Consider the following 19,960-nt stretch of genomic DNA (forward strand, 5'->3'; position numbering starts at 1 on the left):
CGCTCTCGTTCTGTCTCTTCCTCTGGCTCTCGCACTCTCTCTTCCTCTGTCTCTCTCTCTCTCTTCCTCTCGCTCTCGTTCTCTCTCTTTCTCTGGCTCTCGTTCTCTCTCTTTCTCTGGCTCTCGTTCTCTCTCTTTCTCTGGCTCTCGTTCTCTCTCTTTCTCTGGCTCTCGTTCTCTCTCTTCCTCTGGCTCTCGCTCTCTCTCTTCCTCTGGCTCTCGCTCTCTCTCTTCCTCTGGCTCTCGCTCTCTCTCTTCCTCTTGCTCCCGCTCTCTCTCTTCCTCTGGCTCTCGCTCTCTCTCTTCCTCTGGCTCTCGCTCTCTCTCTTCCTCTGGCTCTCGCTCTCTCTCTTCCTCTTTCTCTCGCTCTCTCTCTGGCTCTCGCTCTCTCTCTGGCTCTCGCTCTCTCTCTTCCTCTGGCTCTCGCTCTCTCTCTTCCTCTGGCTCTCGCTCTCTCTCTTCCTCTGGCTCTCGCTCTCTCTCTTCCTCTGGCTCTCGCTCTCTCTCTTCCTCTGGCTCTCGCTCTCTCTCTTCCTCTGGCTCTCGCTCTCTCTCTTCCTCTGGCTCTCGCTCTCTCTCTGGCTCTCGCTCTCTCTCTTCCTCTGGCTCTCGCTCTCTCTCTTCCTCTGGCTCTCGCTCTCTTTCTTCCTCTGGCTCTCGTTCTGTCTCTACCTGTGGCTCTCGCTCTCTCTCTTCCTCTGGCTCTCGCTCTCTCTCTTCCTCTGGCTCTCTCTCTCTTCCTCTGGCTCTCGCTCTCTCTCTTCCTCTGGCTCTCGCTCTCTCTCTTCCTCTGGCTCTCGCTCTCTCTCTTCCTCTGGCTCTCGCTCTCTTTCTTCCTCTGGCTCTCGCTCTCTTTCTTCCTCTGGCTCTCGTTCTGTCTCTTCCTGTGGCTCTCGCTCTCTCTCTTCCTCTGGCTCACGCTCTCTCTCTTCCTCTGGCTCTCGCTCTCTCTCTTCCTCTGTCTCTCACTCTCTCTCTTCCTCTGTCTCTCGCTGTCTCTCTTCCTCTGTCTCTCTCTCTTCCTCTGGCTCTCGCTCTCTTTCTTCCTCTGGCTCTCGTTCTGTCTCTTCCTCTGGCTCTCGCTCTCTCTCTTCCTCTGGCTCTCGCTCTCTCTCTTCCTCTGGCTCTCGCTCTCTCTCTTCCTCTGGCTCTCGCTCTCTCTCTTCCTCTGGCTCTCGCTCTCTCTCTCTTTCTCTGGCTCTCGTTCTCTCTTTCTCTGGCTCTCGCTCTCTCTCTTCCTCTCGCTCTCTCTTCCTCTGGCTCGCTCTCTCTTCCTCTGGCTCGCTCTCTCTTTTCCTCTGGCTCGCTCTCTCTTTTCCTCTGGCTCGCTCTCTCTCTTCCTCTGGCTCGCTCTCTCTCTTCCTCTGGCTCGCTCTCTCTCTTCCTCTGGCTCGCTCTCTCTCTTCCTCTGGCTCGCTCTCTCTCTTCCTCTGGCTCGCTCTCTCTCTTCCTCTGGCTCGCTCTCTCTCTTCCTCTGGCTCGCTCTCTCTCTTCCTCTGGCTCGCTCTCTCTCTTCCTCTGGCTCTCTCTCTTCCTCTGGCTCGCTCTCTTCCTCTGGCTCGCTCTCTTCCTCTGGCTCTCTCTCTTCCTCTGGCTCTCTCTCTTCCTCTGGCTCTCTCTCTCTCTTCCTCTGGCTCTCTCTCTTCCTCTCGCTCTCTCTCTCTTCCTCTGGCTCTCTCTCTTCCTCTGGCTCTCTCTCTCTCTTCCTCTCTCTCTCTCTCTCTCTTCCTCTCGCTCTCTCTCTTCCCCTCGCTCTCTCTCTTCCTCTCGCTCTCTCTCTTCCTCTGGCTCTCGCTCTCTCTCTTCCTATGGCTCTCGCTCTCTCTCTTCCTCTGGCTCTCGCTCTCTCTCTTCCTCTGGCTCTCGCTCTCTCTCTTCCTCTGGCTCTCGCTCTCTCTCTTCCTCTGGCTCTCGCTCTCTCTCTTCCTCTGGCTCTCTCTTCCTCTGGCTCTCTCTTCCTCTGGCTCTCGCTCTCTCTCTTCCCCTCGCTCTCTCTCTTCCTCTCGCTCTCTCTCTTCCTCTCGCTCTCTCTCTTCCTCTGGCTCTCGCTCTCTCTCTTCCTCTGGCTCTCTCTCTTCCTCTGGCTCTCTCTCTTCCTCTGGCTCTCGCTCTCTTCCTCTCGCTCTCGTCTGTCTCTTCCTCTGGCTCTCGCTCTCTCTCTTCCTCTGGCTCTCTCTCTTCCTCTGGCTCTCGCTCTCTCTCTCTCTTCCTCTGGCTCTCGCTCTCTCTCTCTTCCTCTGGCTCTCGCTCTCTTCCTCTGGCTCTCGCTCTCTCTTCCTCTGGCTCTCGCTCTCTCTTCCTCTGGCTCTTGCGCTCTCTCTCTCTTCCTCTGGCTCTCGCTCTCTTCCTCTCGCTCTCGTTCTCTCTCTTCCTCTGGCTCTCGCTCTCCCTCTCTCTTCCTCTGGCTCTCGCTCTCCCTCTCTCTTCCTCTGTCTCTCTCTTCCTCTGTCTCTCTCTCTCTCTTCCTCTCGCTTTCGTTCTCTCTCTTCCTGTGGCTCTCGCTCTCTCTTCCTCTGGCTCTCGCTCTCTCTCTTCCTCTGGCTCTCGCTCTCTTCCTCTCACTCTCGTTCTGTCTCTTCCTCTGGCTCTCTCTCTTCCTCTGTCTCTCTCTCTCTTCCTCTGTCTCTCTCTCTCTTCCTCTGTCTCTCTCGCTCTCTTCCTCTCACTCTCGCTCTCTCTCTTCCTCTGGCTCTCACTCTCTCTCTTCCTCTGGCTCTCTCTCTCTCTTTCTCTGGCTCTCGTTCTCTCTTTCTCTGGCTCTCGCTCTCTCTCTTCCTCTGGCTCTCGCTCTCTCTCTTCCTCTGGCTCTCTCTCTCTCTTTCTCTGGCTCTCGTTCTCTCTTTCTCTGGCTCTCGCTCTCTCTCTTCCTCTCGCTCTCTCTCTTCCTCTTGCTCTCTCTATCTCTTCCTCTGACTCGCTCTCTCTCTTCCTCTGCCTCTCTCTCTCTCTTCCTCTGGCTCGCTCTCTTTTCCTCTGGCTCGCTCTCTCTTTTCCTCTGGCTCGCTCTCTCTCTTCCTCTGGCTCGCTCTCTCTCTTCCTCTGGCTCGCTCTCTCTCTTCCTCTGGCTCGCTCTCTCTCTTCCTCTGGCTCGCTTTCTTCCTCTGGCTCTCTCTCTTCCTCTGGCTCTCTCTCTTCCTCTGGCTCTCTCTCTTCCTCTGGCTCGCTCTCTTCCTCTCGCTCTCGTTCTCTCTCTTCCTGTGGCTCTCGCTCTCTCTTCCTCTGGCTCTCGCTCTCTCTCTTCCTCTGGCTCTCGCTCTCTTCCTCTCACTCTCGTTCTGTCTCTTCCTCTGGCTCTCTCTCTTCCTCTGTCTCTCTCTCTCTCTCTTCCTCTGGCTCTCGCTCTCTCTCTTCCTCTGGCTCTCGCTCTCTCTCTTCCTCTGGCTCTCTCTCTCTCTTTCTCTGGCTCTCGTTCTCTCTTTCTCTGGCTCTCTCTCTCTTCCTCTGGCTCTCGCTCTCTCTCTTCCTCTGGCTCTCTCTCTCTCTTTCTCTGGCTCTCGTTCTCTCTTTCTCTGGCTCTCGCTCTCTCTCTTCCTCTCGCTCTCTCTTCCTCTGGCTCTCTCTATCTCTTCCTCTGACTCGCTCTCTCTCTTCCTCTGGCTCGCTCTCTCTCTTCCTCTGGCTCGCTCTCTCTTTTCCTCTGGCTCGCTCTCTCTCTTCCTCTGGCTCGCTCTCTCTCTTCCTCTGGCTCGCTCTCTCTCTTCCTCTGGCTCGCTCTCTCTCTTCCTCTGGCTCGCTTTCTTCCTCTGGCTCTCTCTTTTCCTCTGGCTCTCTCTCTTCCTCTGGCTCTCTCTCTTCCTCTGGCTCGCTCTCTTCCTCTGTCTCTCTCTCTTCCTCTGGCTCTCTCTCTTCCTCTGGCTCTCTCTCTTCCTCTGGCTCTCTCTCTTCCTCTGGCTCTCTCTCTTCCTCTGGCTCTCTCTCTCTCTCTTCCTCTGGCTCTCTCTCTCTCTTCCTCTGGCTCTCTCTCTCTCTCTTCCTCTGGCTCTCTCTCTTCCTCTCGCTCTCGCTCTCTCTCTCTCTCTTCCCCTCGCTCTCGCTCTCTCTCTTCCTCTGGCTCTCGCTCTCGCTCTTCCTCTGGATCTCGCTCTCCCTCTCTCTTCCTCTGTCTCTCTCTCTCTCTTCCTCTCGCTTTCGTTCTCTCTCTTCCTGTGGCTCTCGCTCTCTCTTCCTCTGGCTCTCGCTCTCTCTCTCTCTTCCTCTGGCTCTCGCTCTCTTCCTCTCACTCTCGTTCTGTCTCTTCCTCTGGCTCTCTCTCTTCCTCTGTCTCTCTCTCTCTCTTCCTCTGTCTCTGTCTCGTCCTCTGGCTCTCGCTCTCTCTCTTCCTCTGGCTCTCGCTCTCTCTCTTCCTCTGGCTCTCGCTCTCTCTCTTCCTCTGGCTCTCGCTCTCTCTCTTCCTCTGGCTCTCTCTCTCTTTCTCTGGCTCTCGTTCTCTCTCTTTCTCTGGCTCTCGCTCTCTCTCTTCCTCTCGCTCTCTCTCTTCCTCTGGCTCTCTCTATCTCTTCCTCTGGCTCTCTCTATCTCTTCCTCTGACTCGCTCTCTCTCTTCCTCTGGCTCGCTCTCTCTCTTCCTCTGGCTCGCTCTCTCTTTTCCTCTGGCTCGCTCTCTCTCTTCCTCTGGCTCGCTCTCTCTCTTCCTCTGGCTCGCTCTCTCTCTTCCTCTGGCTCGCTCTCTCTCTTCCTCTGGCTCGCTCTCTCTCTTCCTCTGGCTCGCTCTCTCTCTTCCTCTGGCTCGCTCTCTTCCTCTGGCTCGCTCTCTTCCTCTGGCTCGCTCTCTTCCTCTGGCTCTCTCTCTTCCTCTGGCTCTCTCTCTTCCTCTTGCTCTCTCTATCTCTTCCTCTGACTCGCTCTCTCTCTTCCTCTGGCTCTCTCTCTCTCTTCCTCTGGCTCGCTCTCTCTTTTCCTCTGGCTCGCTCTCTCTCTTCCTCTGGCTCGCTCTCTCTCTTCCTCTGGCTCTCTCTCTCTCTTCCTCTGGCTCTCTCTCTCTCTTCCTCTGGCTCGCTCTCTCTCTTCCTCTGGCTCGCTTTCTTCCTCTGGCTCTCTCTCTTCCTCTGGCTCTCTCTCTTCCTCTGGCTCGCTCTCTTCCTCTCGCTCTCGTTCTCTCTCTTCCTGTGGCTCTCGCTCTCTCTTCCTCTGGCTCTCGCTCTCTCTCTTCCTCTGGCTCTCGCTCTCTTCCTCTCACTCTCGTTCTGTCTCTTCCTCTGGCTCTCTCTCTTCCTCTGTCTCTCTCTCTCTCTCTTCCTCTGTCTCTGTCTCTTCCTCTGGCTCTCGCTCTCTCTCTTCCTCTGGCTCTCGCTCTCTCTCTTCCTCTGGCTCTCTCTCTCTCTTTCTCTGGCTCTCGTTCTCTCTTCCTCTGGCTCTCTCTCTCTCTTTCTCTGGCTCTCGTTCTCTCTTTCTCTGGCTCTCGCTCTCTCTCTTCCTCTCGCTCTCTCTCTTCCTCTGGCTCTCTCTATCTCTTCCTCTGACTCGCTCTCTCTCTTCCTCTGGCTCGCTCTCTCTCTTCCTCTTGCTCGCTCTCTCTTTTCCTCTGGCTCGCTCTCTCTCTTCCTCTGGCTCGCTCTCTCTCTTCCTCTGGCTCGCTCTCTCTCTTCCTCTGGCTCGCTCTCTCTCTTCCTCTGGCTCGCTTTCTTCCTCTGGCTCTCTCTTTTCCTCTGGCTCTCTCTCTTCCTCTGGCTCTCTCTCTTCCTCTGGCTCGCTCTCTTCCTCTGTCTCTCTCTCTTCCTCTGGCTCTCTCTCTTCCTCTGGCTCTCTCTCTTCCTCTGGCTCTCTCTCTCTCTTCCTCTGGCTCTCTCTCTCTCTCTTCCTCTGGCTCTCTCTCTTCCTCTCGCTCTCGCTCTCTCTCTCTCTCTTCCCCTCGCTCTCGCTCTCTCTCTTCCTCTGGCTCTCGCTCTCGCTCTTCCTCTGGATCTCGCTCTCCCTCTCTCTTCCTCTGTCTCTCTCTCTCTCTTCCTCTCGCTTTCGTTCTCTCTCTTCCTGTGGCTCTCGCTCTCTCTTCCTCTGGCTCTCGCTCTCTCTTCCTCTGGCTCTCGCTCTCTTCCTCTCACTCTCGTTCTGTCTCTTCCTCTGGCTCTCTCTCTTCCTCTGTCTCTCTCTCTCTCTTCCTCTGTCTCTGTCTCGTCCTCTGGCTCTCGCTCTCTCTCTTCCTCTGGCTCTCGCTCTCTCTCTTCCTCTGGCTCTCGCTCTCTCTCTTCCTCTGGCTCTCGCTCTCTCTCTTCCTCTGGCTCTCGCTCTCTCTCTTCCTCTGGCTCTCTCTCTCTTTCTCTGACCCTCGTTCTCTCTTTCTCTGGCTCTCGCTCTCTCTCTTCCTCTCGCTCTCTCTCTTCCTCTGGCTCTCTCTATCTCTTCCTCTGGCTCTCTCTATCTCTTCCTCTGACTCGCTCTCTCTCTTCCTCTGGCTCGCTCTCTCTCTTCCTCTGGCTCGCTCTCTCTTTTCCTCTGGCTCGCTCTCTCTCTTCCTCTGGCTCGCTCTCTCTCTTCCTCTGGCTCGCTCTCTCTCTTCCTCTGGCTCGCTCTCTCTTCCTCTGGCTCTCTCTCTCTCTTCCTCTGGCTCGCTCTCTCTCTTCCTCTGGCTCGCTCTCTTCCTCTGGCTCGCTCTCTTCCTCTGGCTCGCTCTCTTCCTCTGGCTCTCTCTCTTCCTCTGGCTCTCTCTCTTCCTCTGGCTCTCTCTCTTCCTCTGGCTCTCTCTCTCTCTTCCTCTCGCTCTCTCTCTCTTCCTCTCGCTCTCGCTCTCTCTCTTCCCCTCGCTCTCTCTCTTCCTCTGGCTCTCGCTCTCTCTTCCTCTGGCTCTCGCTCTCTCTCTTCCTCTGGCTCTCTCTTCCTCTGGCTCTCGCTCTCTCTTCCTCTGGCTCTCGCTCTCTCTCTTCCCCTCGCTCTCTCTCTTCCTCTCGCTCTCTCTCTTCCTCTGGCTTTTGCTCTCTCTCTTCCTCTGGCTCTCGCTCTCTCTCTTCCTCTGGCTCTCGCTCTCTCTCTTCCTCTGGCTCTCGCTCTCTCTCTTCCTCTGGCTCTCGCTCTCTCTCTTCCTCTGGCTCTCGCTCTCTCTCTTCCTCTGGCTCTCTCTCTTCCTCTGGCTCTCGCTCTCTCTCTCTCTCTTCCTCTGGCTCTCGCTCTCTTCCTCTCGCTCTCGTCTGTCTCTTCCTCTGGCTCTCGCTCTCTCTCTCTTCCTCTGGCTCTCGCTCTCTCTCTCTTCCTCTGGCTCTCGCTCTCTCTTCCTCTGGCTCTCGCTCTCTCTTCCTCTGGCTCTCGCTCTCTCTTCCTCTGGCTCTCTCTCTCTCTTCCTCTGGCTCTCTCTCTCTCTTCCTCTCGCTCTCTCTCTCTTCCTCTCGCTCTCGCTCTCTCTCTTCCCCTCGCTCTCTCTCTTCCTCTGGCTCTCGCTCTCTCTTCCTCTGGCTCTCGCTCTCTCTCTTCCTCTGGCTCTCTCTTCCTCTGGCTCTCGCTCTCTCTTTTCCTCTGGCTCTCGCTCTCTCTCTTCCCCTCGCTCTCTCTCTTCCTCTCGCTCTCTCTCTTCCTCTGGCTCTCGCTCTCTCTCTTCCTCTGGCTCTTGCTCTCTCTCTTCCTCTGGCTCTCGCTCTCTCTCTTCCTCTGGCTCTCGCTCTCTCTCTTCCTCTGGCTCTCGCTCTCTCTCTTCCTCTGGCTCGCTCTCTCTCTTCCTCTGGCTCGCTCTCTCTTTTCCTCTGGCTCGCTCTCTCTTTTCCTCTGGCTCGCTCTCTCTCTTTTTCTGGCTCGCTCTCTCTCTTCCTCTGGCTCGCTCTCTCTCTTCCTCTGGCTCGCTCTCTCTCTTCCTCTGGCTCGCTCTCTCTCTTCCTCTGGCTCGCTCTCTCTCTTCCTCTGGCTCGCTCTCTTCCTCTGGCTCGCTCTCTTCCTCTGGCTCGCTCTCTTCCTCTGGCTCGCTCTCTTCCTCTGGCTCTCTCTCTTCCTCTGGCTCTCTCTTCCTCTGGCTCTCTCTCTTCCTCTGGCTCTCTCTCTCTCTTCCTCTCGCTCTCTCTCTCTTCCTCTGGCTCTCGCTCTCTCTCTTCCTCTGGCTCTCTCTTCCTCTGGCTCTCGCTCTCTCTTCCTCTGGCTCTCGCTCTCTCTCTTCCCCTCGCTCTCTCTCTTCCTCTCGCTCTCTCTCTTCCTCTGGCTCTTGCTCTCTCTCTTCCTCTGGCTCTCGCTCTCTCTCTTCCTCTGGCTCTCGCTCTCTCTCTTCCTCTTGCTCTCGCTCTCTCTCTTCCTCTGGCTCTCTCTCTTCCTCTGGCTCTCGCTCTCTCTCTCTCTTCCTCTGGCTCTCGCTCTCTTCCTCTCGCTCTCGTCTGTCTCTTCCTCTGGCTCTCGCTCTCTTCCTCTGGCTCTCGCTCTCTCTCTTCCTCTGGCTCTCGCTCTCTTCCTCTCGCTCTCGTCTGTCTCTTCCTCTGGCTCTCGCTCTCTCTCTCTTCCTCTGGCTCTCGCTCTCTCTTCCTCTGGCTCTCGCTCTCTCTTCCTCTGGCTCTCGCTCTCTCTTCCTCTGGCTCTCGCTCTCTCTCTTCCTCTGGCTCTCTCTCTCTCTTCCTCTCGCTCTCTCTCTCTTCCTCTCGCTCTCGCTCTCTCTCTTCCCCTCGCTCTCTCTCTTCCTCTGGCTCTCGCTCTCTCTTCCTCTGGCTCTCGCTCTCTCTCTTCCTCTGGCTCTCTCTTCCTCTGGCTCTCGCTCTCTCTTCCTCTGGCTCTCGCTCTCTCTCTTCCCCTCGCTCTCTCTCTTCCTCTCGCTCTCTCTCTTCCTCTGGCTCTCGCTCTCTCTCTTCCTCTGGCTCTTGCTCTCTCTCTTCCTCTGGCTCTCGCTCTCTCTCTTCCTCTGGCTCTCGCTCTCTCTCTTCCTCTGGCTCTCGCTCTCTCTCTTCCTCTGGCTCTCGCTCTCTCTCTTCCTCTGGCTCGCTCTCTCTCTTCCTCTGGCTCGCTCTCTCTTTTCCTCTGGCTCGCTCTCTCTTTCCTCTGGCTCGCTCTCTCTCTTTTTCTGGCTCGCTCTCTCTCTTCCTCTGGCTCGCTCTCTCTCTTCCTCTGGCTCGCTCTCTCTTCCTCTGGCTCGCTCTCTCTCTTCCTCTGGCTCGCTCTCTCTCTTCCTCTGGCTCGCTCTCTTCCTCTGGCTCGCTCTCTTCCTCTGGCTCGCTCTCTTCCTCTGGCTCTCTCTCTTCCTCTGGCTCTCTCTTCCTCTGGCTCTCTCTCTTCCTCTGGCTCTCTCTCTCTCTTCCTCTCGCTCTCTCTCTCTTCCTCTGGCTCTCGCTCTCTCTCTTCCTCTGGCTCTCTCTTCCTCTGGCTCTCGCTCTCTCTTCCTCTGGCTCTCGCTCTCTCTCTTCCCCTCGCTCTCTCTCTTCCTCTCGCTCTCTCTCTTCCTCTGGCTCTTGCTCTCTCTCTTCCTCTGGCTCTCGCTCTCTCTCTTCCTCTGGCTCTCGCTCTCTCTCTTCCTCTTGCTCTCGCTCTCTCTCTTCCTCTGGCTCTCTCTCTTCCTCTGGCTCTCGCTCTCTCTCTCTCTTCCTCTGGCTCTCGCTCTCTTCCTCTCGCTCTCGTCTGTCTCTTCCTCTGGCTCTCGCTCTCTCTCTCTTCCTCTGGCTCTCGCTCTCTCTTCCTCTGGCTCTCGCTCTCTCTTCCTCTGGCTCTCGCTCTCTCTTCCTCTGGCTCTCGCTCTCTCTTCCTCTGGCTCTCTCTCTCTCTTCCTCTCGCTCTCTCTCTCTTCCTCTCGCTCTCGCTCTCTCTCTTCCCCTCGCTCTCTCTCTTCCTCTGGCTCTCGCTCTCTCTTCCTCTGGCTCTCGCTCTCTCTCTTCCTCTGGCTCTCTCTTCCTCTGGCTCTCGCTCTCTCTTCCTCTGGCTCTCGCTCTCTCTCTTCCCCTCGCTCTCTCTCTTCCTCTCGCTCTCTCTCTTCCTCTGGCTCTTGCTCTCTCTCTTCCTCTGGCTCTCGCTCTCTCTCTTCCTCTGGCTCTCGCTCTCTCTCTTCCTCTGGCTCTCGCTCTCTCTCTTCCTCTGGCTCTCGCTCTCTCTCTTCCTCTGGCTCTCTCTCTTCCTCTGGCTCTCGCTCTCTCTCTCTCTCTTCCTCTGGCTCTCGCTCTCTTCCTCTCGCTCTCGTCTGTCTCTTCCTCTGGCTCTCGCTCTCTTCCTCTCGCTCTCCCTCTCTCTTCCTCTGTCTCTCTCTTCCTCTGTCTCTCTCTCTCTCTTCCTCTCGCTTTCGTTCTCTCTCTGGCTCTCACTCTCTCTTCCTCTGGCTCTCTCTCTCTTCCTCTGGCTCTCTCTCTCTTCCTCTGGCTCTCGCTCTCTCTCTCTCTTCCTCTGGCTCTCGCTCTCTTCCTCTCACTCTCGTTCTGTCTCTTCCTCTGGCTCTCTCTCTTCCTCTGTCTCTCTCTCTCTTCCTCTGTCTCTCTCTCTTCCTCTGTCTCGCTCTCTCTCTTCCTCTGTCTCTCTCTCTCTCTTCCTCTCGCTCTCTCTCTTCCTCTCGCTCTCTCTCTTCCTCTGGCTCTCGCTCTCCCTCTCTTCCTCTGGCTCTCGCTCTCTCTCTCTTCCTCTGGCTCTCGCTCTCTCTCTCTTCCTCTGGCTCTCGCTCTCTCTCTCTTCCTCTGGCTCTCGCTCTCTTCCTCTGGCTCTCGCTCTCTCTCTCTTCCTCTGGCTCTCGCTCTCTCTCTCTTCCTCTGGCTCTCGCTCTCTCTCTTCCTCTGGCTCTCGCTCTCTCTCTTCCTCTGGCTCTCGCTCTCTCTCTTCCTCTGGCTCTCTCTCTCTTTCTCTGGCTCTCGTTCTCTCTTTCTCTGGCTCTCGCTCTCTCTCTTCCTCTGGCTCTCGCTCTCCCTCTGGCTCACTCTCTATCTTCCTCTGGCTCTCTCGCTCTCTCTTCCTCTGTCTCTCTCTCTCTTCCTCTGTCTCTCTCTCTCTCTTCCTCTGGCTCTCTCTCTATCTCTTCCTCTGGCTCTCTCTCTATCTCTTCCTCTGGCTCTCTCTCTTCCTCTGGTTCTCTCTCTTCCTCTGGCTCTCTCTCTCTCTCTCTCTTCCTCTGGCTCACTCTCTCTCTTCCTCTGGCTCACTCTCTCTCTCTTCCTCTGGCTCTCGCTCTTTCTCTGGCTCTCGCTCCCTCTTTCTCTGGCTCTCGCTCCCTCTTCCTCTGGCTCTCGCTCTCTCTTCCTCTGGCTCTCGCTCTCTCTCTTCCTCTGGCTCTCGCTCTCTCTCTTCCTCTGGCTCTCGCTCTCTCTCTTCCTCTGGCTCTCGCTCTCTCTCTTCCTCTGGCTCTCGCTCTCTCTCTTCCTCTGGCTCTCGCTCTCTTCCTCTCGCTGTCGTTCTGTCTCTTACTCTGGCTCTCTCTCTTCCTCTGGCTCTCGCTCTCTCTTCCTCTGGCTCTCGCTCTCTTCCTCTCGCTCTCGTCTGTCTCTTCCTCTGGCTCTCGCTCTCTCTCTTCCTCTGGCTCTCTCTCTTCCTCTGGCTCTCGCTCTCTCTCTTCCTCTGGCTCTCGCTCTCTCTCTTCCTCTGGCTCTCGCTCTCTCTTCCTCTGGCTCTCGCTCTCTCTTCCTCTGGCTCTCGCTCTCTCTTCCTCTGGCTCTTGCGCTCTCGCTCTCTCTTCCTCTGGCTCTCGCTCTCTTCCTCTCGCTCTCGTTCTCTCTCTTCCTCTGGCTCTCGCTCTCTCTCTTCCCTCTGGCTCTCGCTCCCTCTCTCTTCCTCTGTCTCTTTCTCTCTCTTCCTCTGGCTTTCGTTCTCTCTCTTCCTCTGGCTCTCGCTCTCTCTTCCTCTGGCTCTCGCTCTCTCTCTCTCTTCCTCTGCCTCTCGCTCTCTTCCTCTCACTCTCGTTCTGTCTCTTCCTCTGGCTCTCTCTCTTCCTCTGTCTCTCTCTCTCTCTTCCTCTGTCTCTCTCTCTTCCTCTCGCTCTCCCTCTTCCTCTGGCTCTCGCTCTCTCTCTCTTCCTCTGGCTCTCGCTCTCTCTCTCTTCCTCTGGCTCTCTCTCTCTTCCTCTGGCTCTCGCTCTCTCTCTCTTCCTCTGGCTCTCGCTCTCGCTCTCTCTCTCTTCCTCTGGCGCTCGCTCTCTCTCTTCCTCTGGCTCTCGCTCTCTCTCTTCCTCTGGCTCGCTCTCTCTCTTCCTCTGGCTCTCGCTCTCTCTCTTCCTCTGGCTCTCGCTCTCTCTTCCTCTGGCTCTCTCTCTCTCTTCCTCTGGCTCTCTCTCTATCTCTTCTCTGGCTCTCTCTCTTCCTCTGGTTCTCTCTCTTCCTCTGGCTCTCTCTCTCTCTCTCTTCCTCTGGCTCACTCTTTCTCTTCCTCTGGCTCACTCTTTCTCTTCTCTGGCTCACTCTCTCTCTTCCTCTGGCTCTCGCTCTTCCTCTGGCTCTCGCTCTTCCTCTGGTTCTCGCTCTCTCTTCCTCTGGCTCTCGCTCTCTCTCTTCCTCTGGCTCTCGCTCTCTCTCTTCCTCTGGCTCTCGCTCTCTCTCTTCCTCTGGCTCTCGCTCTCTCTCTTCCTCTGGCTCTCGCTCTCTTCCTCTCGCTCTCGTTCTGTCTCTTCCTCTGGCTCTCGCTCTCTCTCTTCCTCTGGCTCTCGCTCTCTCTCTCTTCCTCTGGCTCTCGCTCTCTCTCTCTTCCTCTGGCTCTCGCTCTCTCTCTCTTCCTCTGGCTCTCGCTCTCTCTCTTCTTCTGGCTCTCTTCCTCTGGCTCTCTCTTCCTCTGGCTCTCTCTCTCTTCCTCTGGCTGTCTCTCTCTCTCTTCCTCTGGCTCGCTCGCTCTCTCTTCTCTGGCTCTCTCTTCCTCTGGCTCGCTCTCTCTTCCTCTGGCTCGCTCGCTCTCTCTTCCTCATGTTCGCTCTCTCTTCCTCATGTTCGCTCTCTCTTCCTCTGGCTTGCTCTCTCTTCCTCTGGCTTGCTCTCTCTTCCTCTGGCTCTCGCTCTCTTCCTCTGGCTCTCGCTCTCTTCCTCTGGCTCTCTCTCTCTTCCTCTGGCTCTCTCTCTCTTCCTCTGTCTCTCTCTCTCTCTCTCTCTGGCTCTTCCTCTCGCCTCACTGATGCCCCTCTTCTCCTTTCTCCCCTCAGCTTCTCCCTCTTCTACCCTTCGACGACTTGAAGATTTCGGGGAAGCCGGTTGTGACGTCAGCGTGACCCCCGCGGGGCAGTGACTATCTGGAGTGACCCTCTCCAGCCTGCCATTGTCACTTCTGCTATCTGTGTGCTGGAGAGCTCCCCCACCAGGCTGCCCTCCGAATTACACACGAGTGGACAACCTGAACCTCGATCCGAAATGATATATGGAACGGTCTCTTCTTATATAGAGAAGCTACTGGGACCTCCTCAACCCTGTGTCACCTGTCTGCCGAGGACACAGAGGACACCCCCGGGACACAGCTGTACGTGCCCCGGGAGCGTGTGTGGCCCCCCAGGGTAGCATATGCTGAGTGGTGGAGGTGGTATTACTGGACCCGTTGACGTTACTAGCTCTCCCAAATAAGGAACATGGCGTGGGTGGGAGGGGGCGCTGTCTGCGCGGGTGGGAGGGGGGCGCTGTCTGCGCGGGTGGGAGGGGGCGCTGTCTGCGCGGGTGGGAAGGGCGCTGTCTGTGCCACGCGGGGAAATGCTTTGGATTTGGTGATTGGAAAAGAGCGGGCGCAGACGTACGTTACATGAAGGCGCGTTTCAGGAATCCCTGCTCTCGGCTGTAAAACAGGGGCAGGAGATGCACACGGCTTACTTGTTGGGTTCAGCTTTGCAGCTGAGAGCTGCAGGGATCTCCGTTCAAATTCCACTCGGCAACATCCAATTGTTGTGGAAATAAGGCTCATTAATGCCTTGTCCGCCATGTTCCCCCCCGTCCGACCCACAGGGGCCGCAGTGTTTTATGTGAGTTATCTTCTGCCCCTTGTAGTGCCTCCCCCCACCCCTCACACTCTCTCCCCACCCCTCACACTCTCTTTCCCTCACCCCTCACACTCTCTCACCCCACCCCTCACACTCTCTCCCTCACCCCTATCACTCTCTCCCTCACCCCTCACATTCTCCCTCACCCCTCACACTCTCTCTCCCTCACTCCCACCCCCTCACACTCTCTCTCCTCCCTCACACTCTCTCTCCCCCACCCCTCACACTCTCTCTCCCTCACACTCTCTCCCCTACTCCTCACACTCTCTCTCCCTCACACTCTCTCTCCCCCACCCCTCACACTCTCTCTCCCTCACTCCCACCCCTCACACTCTCTCTCCCTCACCCCTCACACTCTCTCTCCTCACTCCCACCCCTCACACTCTCTCTCTCCCTCACACTCTCTCTCCCCCACCCCTCACACTCTCTCTCTCCCTCACACTCTCTCTCCCCCACCCCTCACACTCTCTCCCCCACCCCTCACACTCTCTCTCTCCCTCACACTCTCTCTCCCCCACCCCTCACACTCTCTCCCCACCCCTCACACTCTCTCTCCTCACCCCTCACACTCTCTCACCCCACCCCTCACACTCTCTCCCTCACCCCTATCACTCTCTCCCTCACCCCTCACATTCTCCCTCACCCCTCACACTCTCTCTCCCTCACTCCCACCCCTCACACTCTCTCTCTCCCTCACACTCTCTCTCCCCCACCCCTCACACGCTCTCTCCCTCACACTCTCTCCCCTACTCCTCACACTCTCTCTCCCTCACACTCTCTCTCCCCCACCCCTCACACTCTCTCTCCCTCACCCCTCACACTCTCTCTCCCTCACCCCTCACACTCTCTCTCCCTCACCCCTCACACTCTCACCCCACCCCTCACACTCTCTCTCCCTCACCCCTCACACTCTCTCTCCCTCACCCCTCACACTCTCTCCCTCACCCCTCACACTCTCTCTCCCTCACCCCTCACACTCCCTCACCCCTCACACTCCCTCACCCCTCACACTCTCTCTCCCTCACTCCCACCTCTCACCCTCCCTCTCCCTCACCCCTCACACTCTCTCTCCCTCACCTCTCACTCTCTCTCTCCCTCACTCCCACCCCTCACCCTCTCTCTCCCACCCCTCACCTCTCTCTCCCTCATCCCTCACATTCTCTCTCCCTCACTCCCACCCCTCACACTCTCCCTCACTCCCCCTAGTAGTTGCCCCAAAGTGGACATGAAGGTCCAAAGCTTGGTTTTCATATGACTGTGCCCTGGGAAGCAGTACTGGGGAGGCCCCTGTACCCGGGGGCCCCTGTACCCGGGGGCCCCTGTACCCAGAGGCCCCTGTACCCGGGGGTCCCGGTACCCGGAGGTCCCGAAGTTACATGACAACATTATTATTTAGAGTAATCGCCGCAGACCTGTGTGATGATAATATAGGTCACAGCGAGGGTTGTGTCCTGTCACCCCCATTTCTTTCTTTGACCCCCATTGTCACTGTCCCCTCACTCACCTGTGTCCTTCTCCCCCTCTCTTCCTTTGTCTCCCCTCACTCTGTCTGTATATTTTGCCTTAGCTCTGGAAATTGCTCCCTTAATTTGGGCAGAAGCCTTGCCCCTGGGTGTGCGTGTATGTGACGTGTGCACGCTGCCTTGCTGTGTGTACGCTGCCTCGATGTGCGTGTATGTTACGTGTGTACGCTGCCTTGCTGTGTGTGCGCTGCCTCGGTGTGCGTGTATGTGACGTGTGTACGCTGCCTCGGTGTGCCGCTGGGCGTGCGTGTATGTGACGTGTGCGCGCTGCCTCGGTGTGCGTGTATGTGACGTGTGCTCGCTGCCTCGGTGTGCGTGTATGTGACGTGTGTACGCTGCCTCGGTGTGTGGCCTGTCCTATGTAACATAGCACATTAAACTGATCACAATCTGCACCCCGGGGTTTGGGCTCCAGCCTCTGTCTGTTTGTTCCCCTCTTCTAAAGCAACACGCACCTCCCCGATGCGCCACGCACCTCCCCCTGACACCCTGCACACCTCCCTGACGCGCTGCACACCTCCCTGATGCGCTGCACACCTCCCCGACGCGCCGTGCACCTCCCCCTGACACCCTGCACACCTCCCTGGCACCCTGCACACCTCCCCGACGCGCTGCACACCTCGCCGATGCGCTGCACACCTCCCCGATGCGCTGCACACCTCCCCGATGCGCTGCACACCTCCCCGATGCGCTGCACACCTCCCCGATGCGCTGCACACCTCCCCCTGACACCCCTGCACACCTCCCCCTGGTGTGCTGTGCACCTCCCCCTGACACCCTGCGCACCTCCCCCTGACACCCTGCGCACCTCCCCCTAGTGTGCTGTGCACCTCCCCTGACACCCTGCACACCTCCCGGACACTCTGCGCACCTCCCTGATGCGCTGCGCACCTCCCCCTGATACCCTGCGCACCTCCCCCTGGCGCGCTGCACACCTCCCCCTGGCGCGCTGACTTCTATCCCGGAACTAAGGCGCTATGAATGGCCTACACACAAACATCTGACTAGCACAGTTTAGAAAGAATGTAAATAGCACAGCGCTCAACCTCTCGACTTTCACATGGAGATACATCGCTGTGCTCGTCCTGCAAAGGATCTAAAGATATAGGAAACGCAAAGGCCACACCGTGTACTGTATAGTGTATTTCACCCTCCAATAATACAGTATGAACAGAAAAAGGTGCGTGCGCACGCACACACACGCACACACACAAGCGCGCGCACACACACACTGATCAGCCACTTTCAAAGAATACTATTAAAATATCAATTTGTTTTAACAAATGTAAAAAGTTAAATATCAATCAATACACAGCACACACAAAGTAAGAAAAAACGGCTTTCCCCACTGAAAGTGCACGATCCCTGCGGGGTGGAACTTGTATTTATTTCACGTTTCCCAAAGATTAAATTTCTATATAATTCAACTTCTACCATTGATTTTACAAGACCAGTCAATGTCCCAGATGTTAGTAACTGTTCCTAATGATAGCATATGTACATGAATGAATGCTGGTATATAGCTTATGTAGCCCTGTCCTGTCACCCCCATTTCTTTCTTTGACCCCCTTTGTCACTGTCCCCTCACTCACCTGTGTCCTTCTCCCCCTCTCTTCCTTTGTCTCCCCTCACTCTGTCTGTATATTTTGCCTTAGCTCTGGAAATTGCTCCCTTAATTTGGGCAGAAGCCTTGCCCCTGGGTGTGCGTGTATGTGACGTGTGCACGCTGCCTTGCTGTGTGTACGCTGCCTCGGTGTGCGTGTATGTTACGTGTGTACGCTGCCTTGCTGTGTGTGCGCTGCCTCGGTGTGCGTGTATGTGACGTGTGTACGCTGCCTCGGGGTGCCGCTGGGCGTGCGTGTATGTGACGTGTGCGCGCTGCCTCGGTGTGCGTGTATGTGACGTGTGCTCGCTGCCTCGGTGTGCGTGTATGTGACGTGTGTACGCTGCCTCGGTGTGTGGCCTGTCCTATGTAACATAGCACATTAAACTGATCACAATCTGCACCCCGGGGTTTGGGCTCCAGCCTCTGTCTGTTTGTTCCCCTCTTCTAAAGCAACACGCACCTCCCCGATGCGCCACGCACCTCCCCCTGACACCCTGCACACCTCCCTGACGCGCTGCACACCTCCCTGATGCGCTGCACACCTCCCCGACGCGCCGTGCACCTCCCCCTGACACCCTGCACACCTCCCTGGCACCCTGCACACCTCCCCGACGCGCTGCACACCTCGCCGATGCGCTGCACACCTCCCCGATGCGCTGCACACCTCCCCGATGCGCTGCACACCTCCCCGATGCGCTGCAGACCTCCCCGATGCGCTGCACACCTCCCCCTGACACCCTGCACACCTCCCCCTGGTGTGCTGCGCACCTCCCCCTGACACCCTGCGCACCTCCCCCTGACACCCTGCGCACCTCCCCCTAGTGTGCTGTGCACCTCCCCTGACACCCTGCACACCTCCCGGACACTCTGCGCACCTCCCTGATGCGCTGCGCACCTCCCCCTGATACCCTGCGCACCTCCCCCTGGCGCGCTGCACACCTCCCCCTGGCGCGCTGACTTCTATCCCGGAACTAAGGCGCTATGAATGGCCTACACACAAACATCTGACTAGCACAGTTTAGAAAGAATGTAAATAGCACAGCGCTCAACCTCTCGACTTTCACATGGAGATACATCGCTGTGCTCGTCCTGCAAAGGATCTAAAGATATAGGAAACGCAAAGGCCACACCGTGTACTGTATAGTGTATTTCACCCTCCAATAATACAGTATGAACAGAAAAAGGTGCGTGCGCACGCACACACACGCACACACACAAGCGCGCGCACACACACACTGATCAGCCACTTTCAAAGAATACTATTAAAATATCAATTTGTTTTAACAAATGTAAAAAGTTAAATATCAATCAATACACAGCACACACAAAGTAAGAAAAAACGGCTTTCCCCACTGAAAGTGCACGATCCCTGCGGGGTGGAACTTGTATTTATTTCACGTTTCCCAAAGATGAAATTTCTATATAATTCAACTTCTACCATTGATTTTACAAGACCAGTCAATGTCCCAGATGTTAGTAACTGTTCCTAATGATAGCATATGTACATGAATGAATGCTGGTATATAGCTTATGTAGCCCTGGTAAGTTTGGGCTATTATTCTATCCTCCTCCTGGCAGTAATCCCTGCGTAAGGGCAGGTTTGCCAGGAGTAATCATGGGTTTCCCCCGTGTCAGGTAATACACTGAGGCAGTGAAGGCAGGTCACCAAACTCTGTGTCCAATCAAGAGACACAGGGGCGGTGCCTGTTGGAGCTACTTAGGGTATGGCCACTTTCTATTTACAGTGAGAGGAGTGAGTCAGAGAGTCATTCTGAAGTAGTCTTTGAGATTGGGTGGCATAGACCAAGCTGCCAGGACTGGCTAGCTTGAGGCCTCCCTCCGGGGAGGGAGAGTGCATACCCCATACCTCCTACCCTGCTTAGGGGGTAGGGGAAGAGCTAGACCCACTCTGGGTGGCCCTAGGCCTGGAGTGGTGTCAGGGACATCCTAAAGGATGACATTGACAGAAAAAAAACAGTGTGCAACTAAAACTGGACAACACGTGAAAAGGAGGCAATAGTTAAAAAACTAAAATCCCCATATAAGTGCAAGTGAACAATAGTGCAGATATATAATATGTAATATGACCTTAAATACAGGTGCAATAACTAGCGTCTGCAGCCGTCGTGAGGGGTGGCTCAGCACCCCTAGAACTAAGAAAATGAAACAAAAGTTGACTAACTCACAATGGGAAGAACTACAGATGGAGCTAGTATGCAGCTATTTAGCATTCATCCAACGCGTTTCATTCCACTATGAAACGCGTTGGATGAATGCCAAATAGCTGCATACTAGCTCTATCTGTAGTTCTTCCCATTGTGAGTTTGCCAACTTGTTCCCGTCCACTGCGCTCAATCTAATTAACATCTAGCCTCTGTGGAGAAGATTCCGCGAGAGCCGCATCATCAGTGAGTGACCAGCGTGCCTGAGTCACGTGATCGGAAGTGCCAGTGGCGCGAGGGAACACGGCGAGTACTCTGGACCTTACAGTGGGAGTGTACCAGCTGCCCCTTATCCACACTGCTGTATTAAGGACATTGCTGACTGTTGTTAGACCTGAGGGAGGTCTGCGGACTTGGGATCATCGGACGACTTCACTGCTGATGTGTAGGAAGTGACCTAAAGGAGGACAGTCTGCTGTGAATAAGGAAGGACAATAAAGAACCTGCACTTTTATACAATCTCCGGCCTGAGAGTGGAGTGTATCAGGAGGAGGGGAAGGTAATTCTTCTGTAGGTACTGCACCCCATACAGCTGGGGACTGCAGGAGATGGAGGCGCTGCACCAGTGAAGAGAACGGAGGCACAACCCCAGGAGCCTGTCCTGTTCTCCCCCCATGTCATCGCGGGAGACTCGGCCCCCTGTTGCCAGCAGGTACGCACCACACAGAGACATGTAGCCTGATCTTTAGACACCGTATGTGAGTTTGGGTGATGGAAACGGGGTTACACTTATTTTAATGCTGTGTTTATATGAGCAGCCCCCTTCCACGCCGGATCTCTCGGTTTCCAGATTACCACGCCCTATCTGCTCGGT

General features: G+C 56.1%; 1 protein-coding gene across 1 annotated transcript in view; it reads left to right on the forward strand.

Moving 5' to 3' along the window:
• The window catches only part of NFKBIE (NFKB inhibitor epsilon), a 71,611-nt gene extending 58,203 nt beyond the window's left edge, over positions 1-13,408 (forward strand). The window contains exon 6 of the mRNA XM_075598821.1: positions 12,977-13,408. Within this exon, the coding sequence (XP_075454936.1) occupies positions 12,977-13,042 (66 nt within the window). The 3' untranslated portion in view covers positions 13,043-13,408. The remainder of the gene's footprint in view (positions 1-12,976) is intronic.
• Positions 13,409-19,960: the final 6,552 nt, after the last annotated feature.

Source organism: Ascaphus truei, chromosome 4 (genome assembly GCF_040206685.1).
Source record: "Ascaphus truei isolate aAscTru1 chromosome 4, aAscTru1.hap1, whole genome shotgun sequence".
Taxonomy (NCBI): Eukaryota; Metazoa; Chordata; class Amphibia; order Anura; family Ascaphidae; genus Ascaphus; species Ascaphus truei.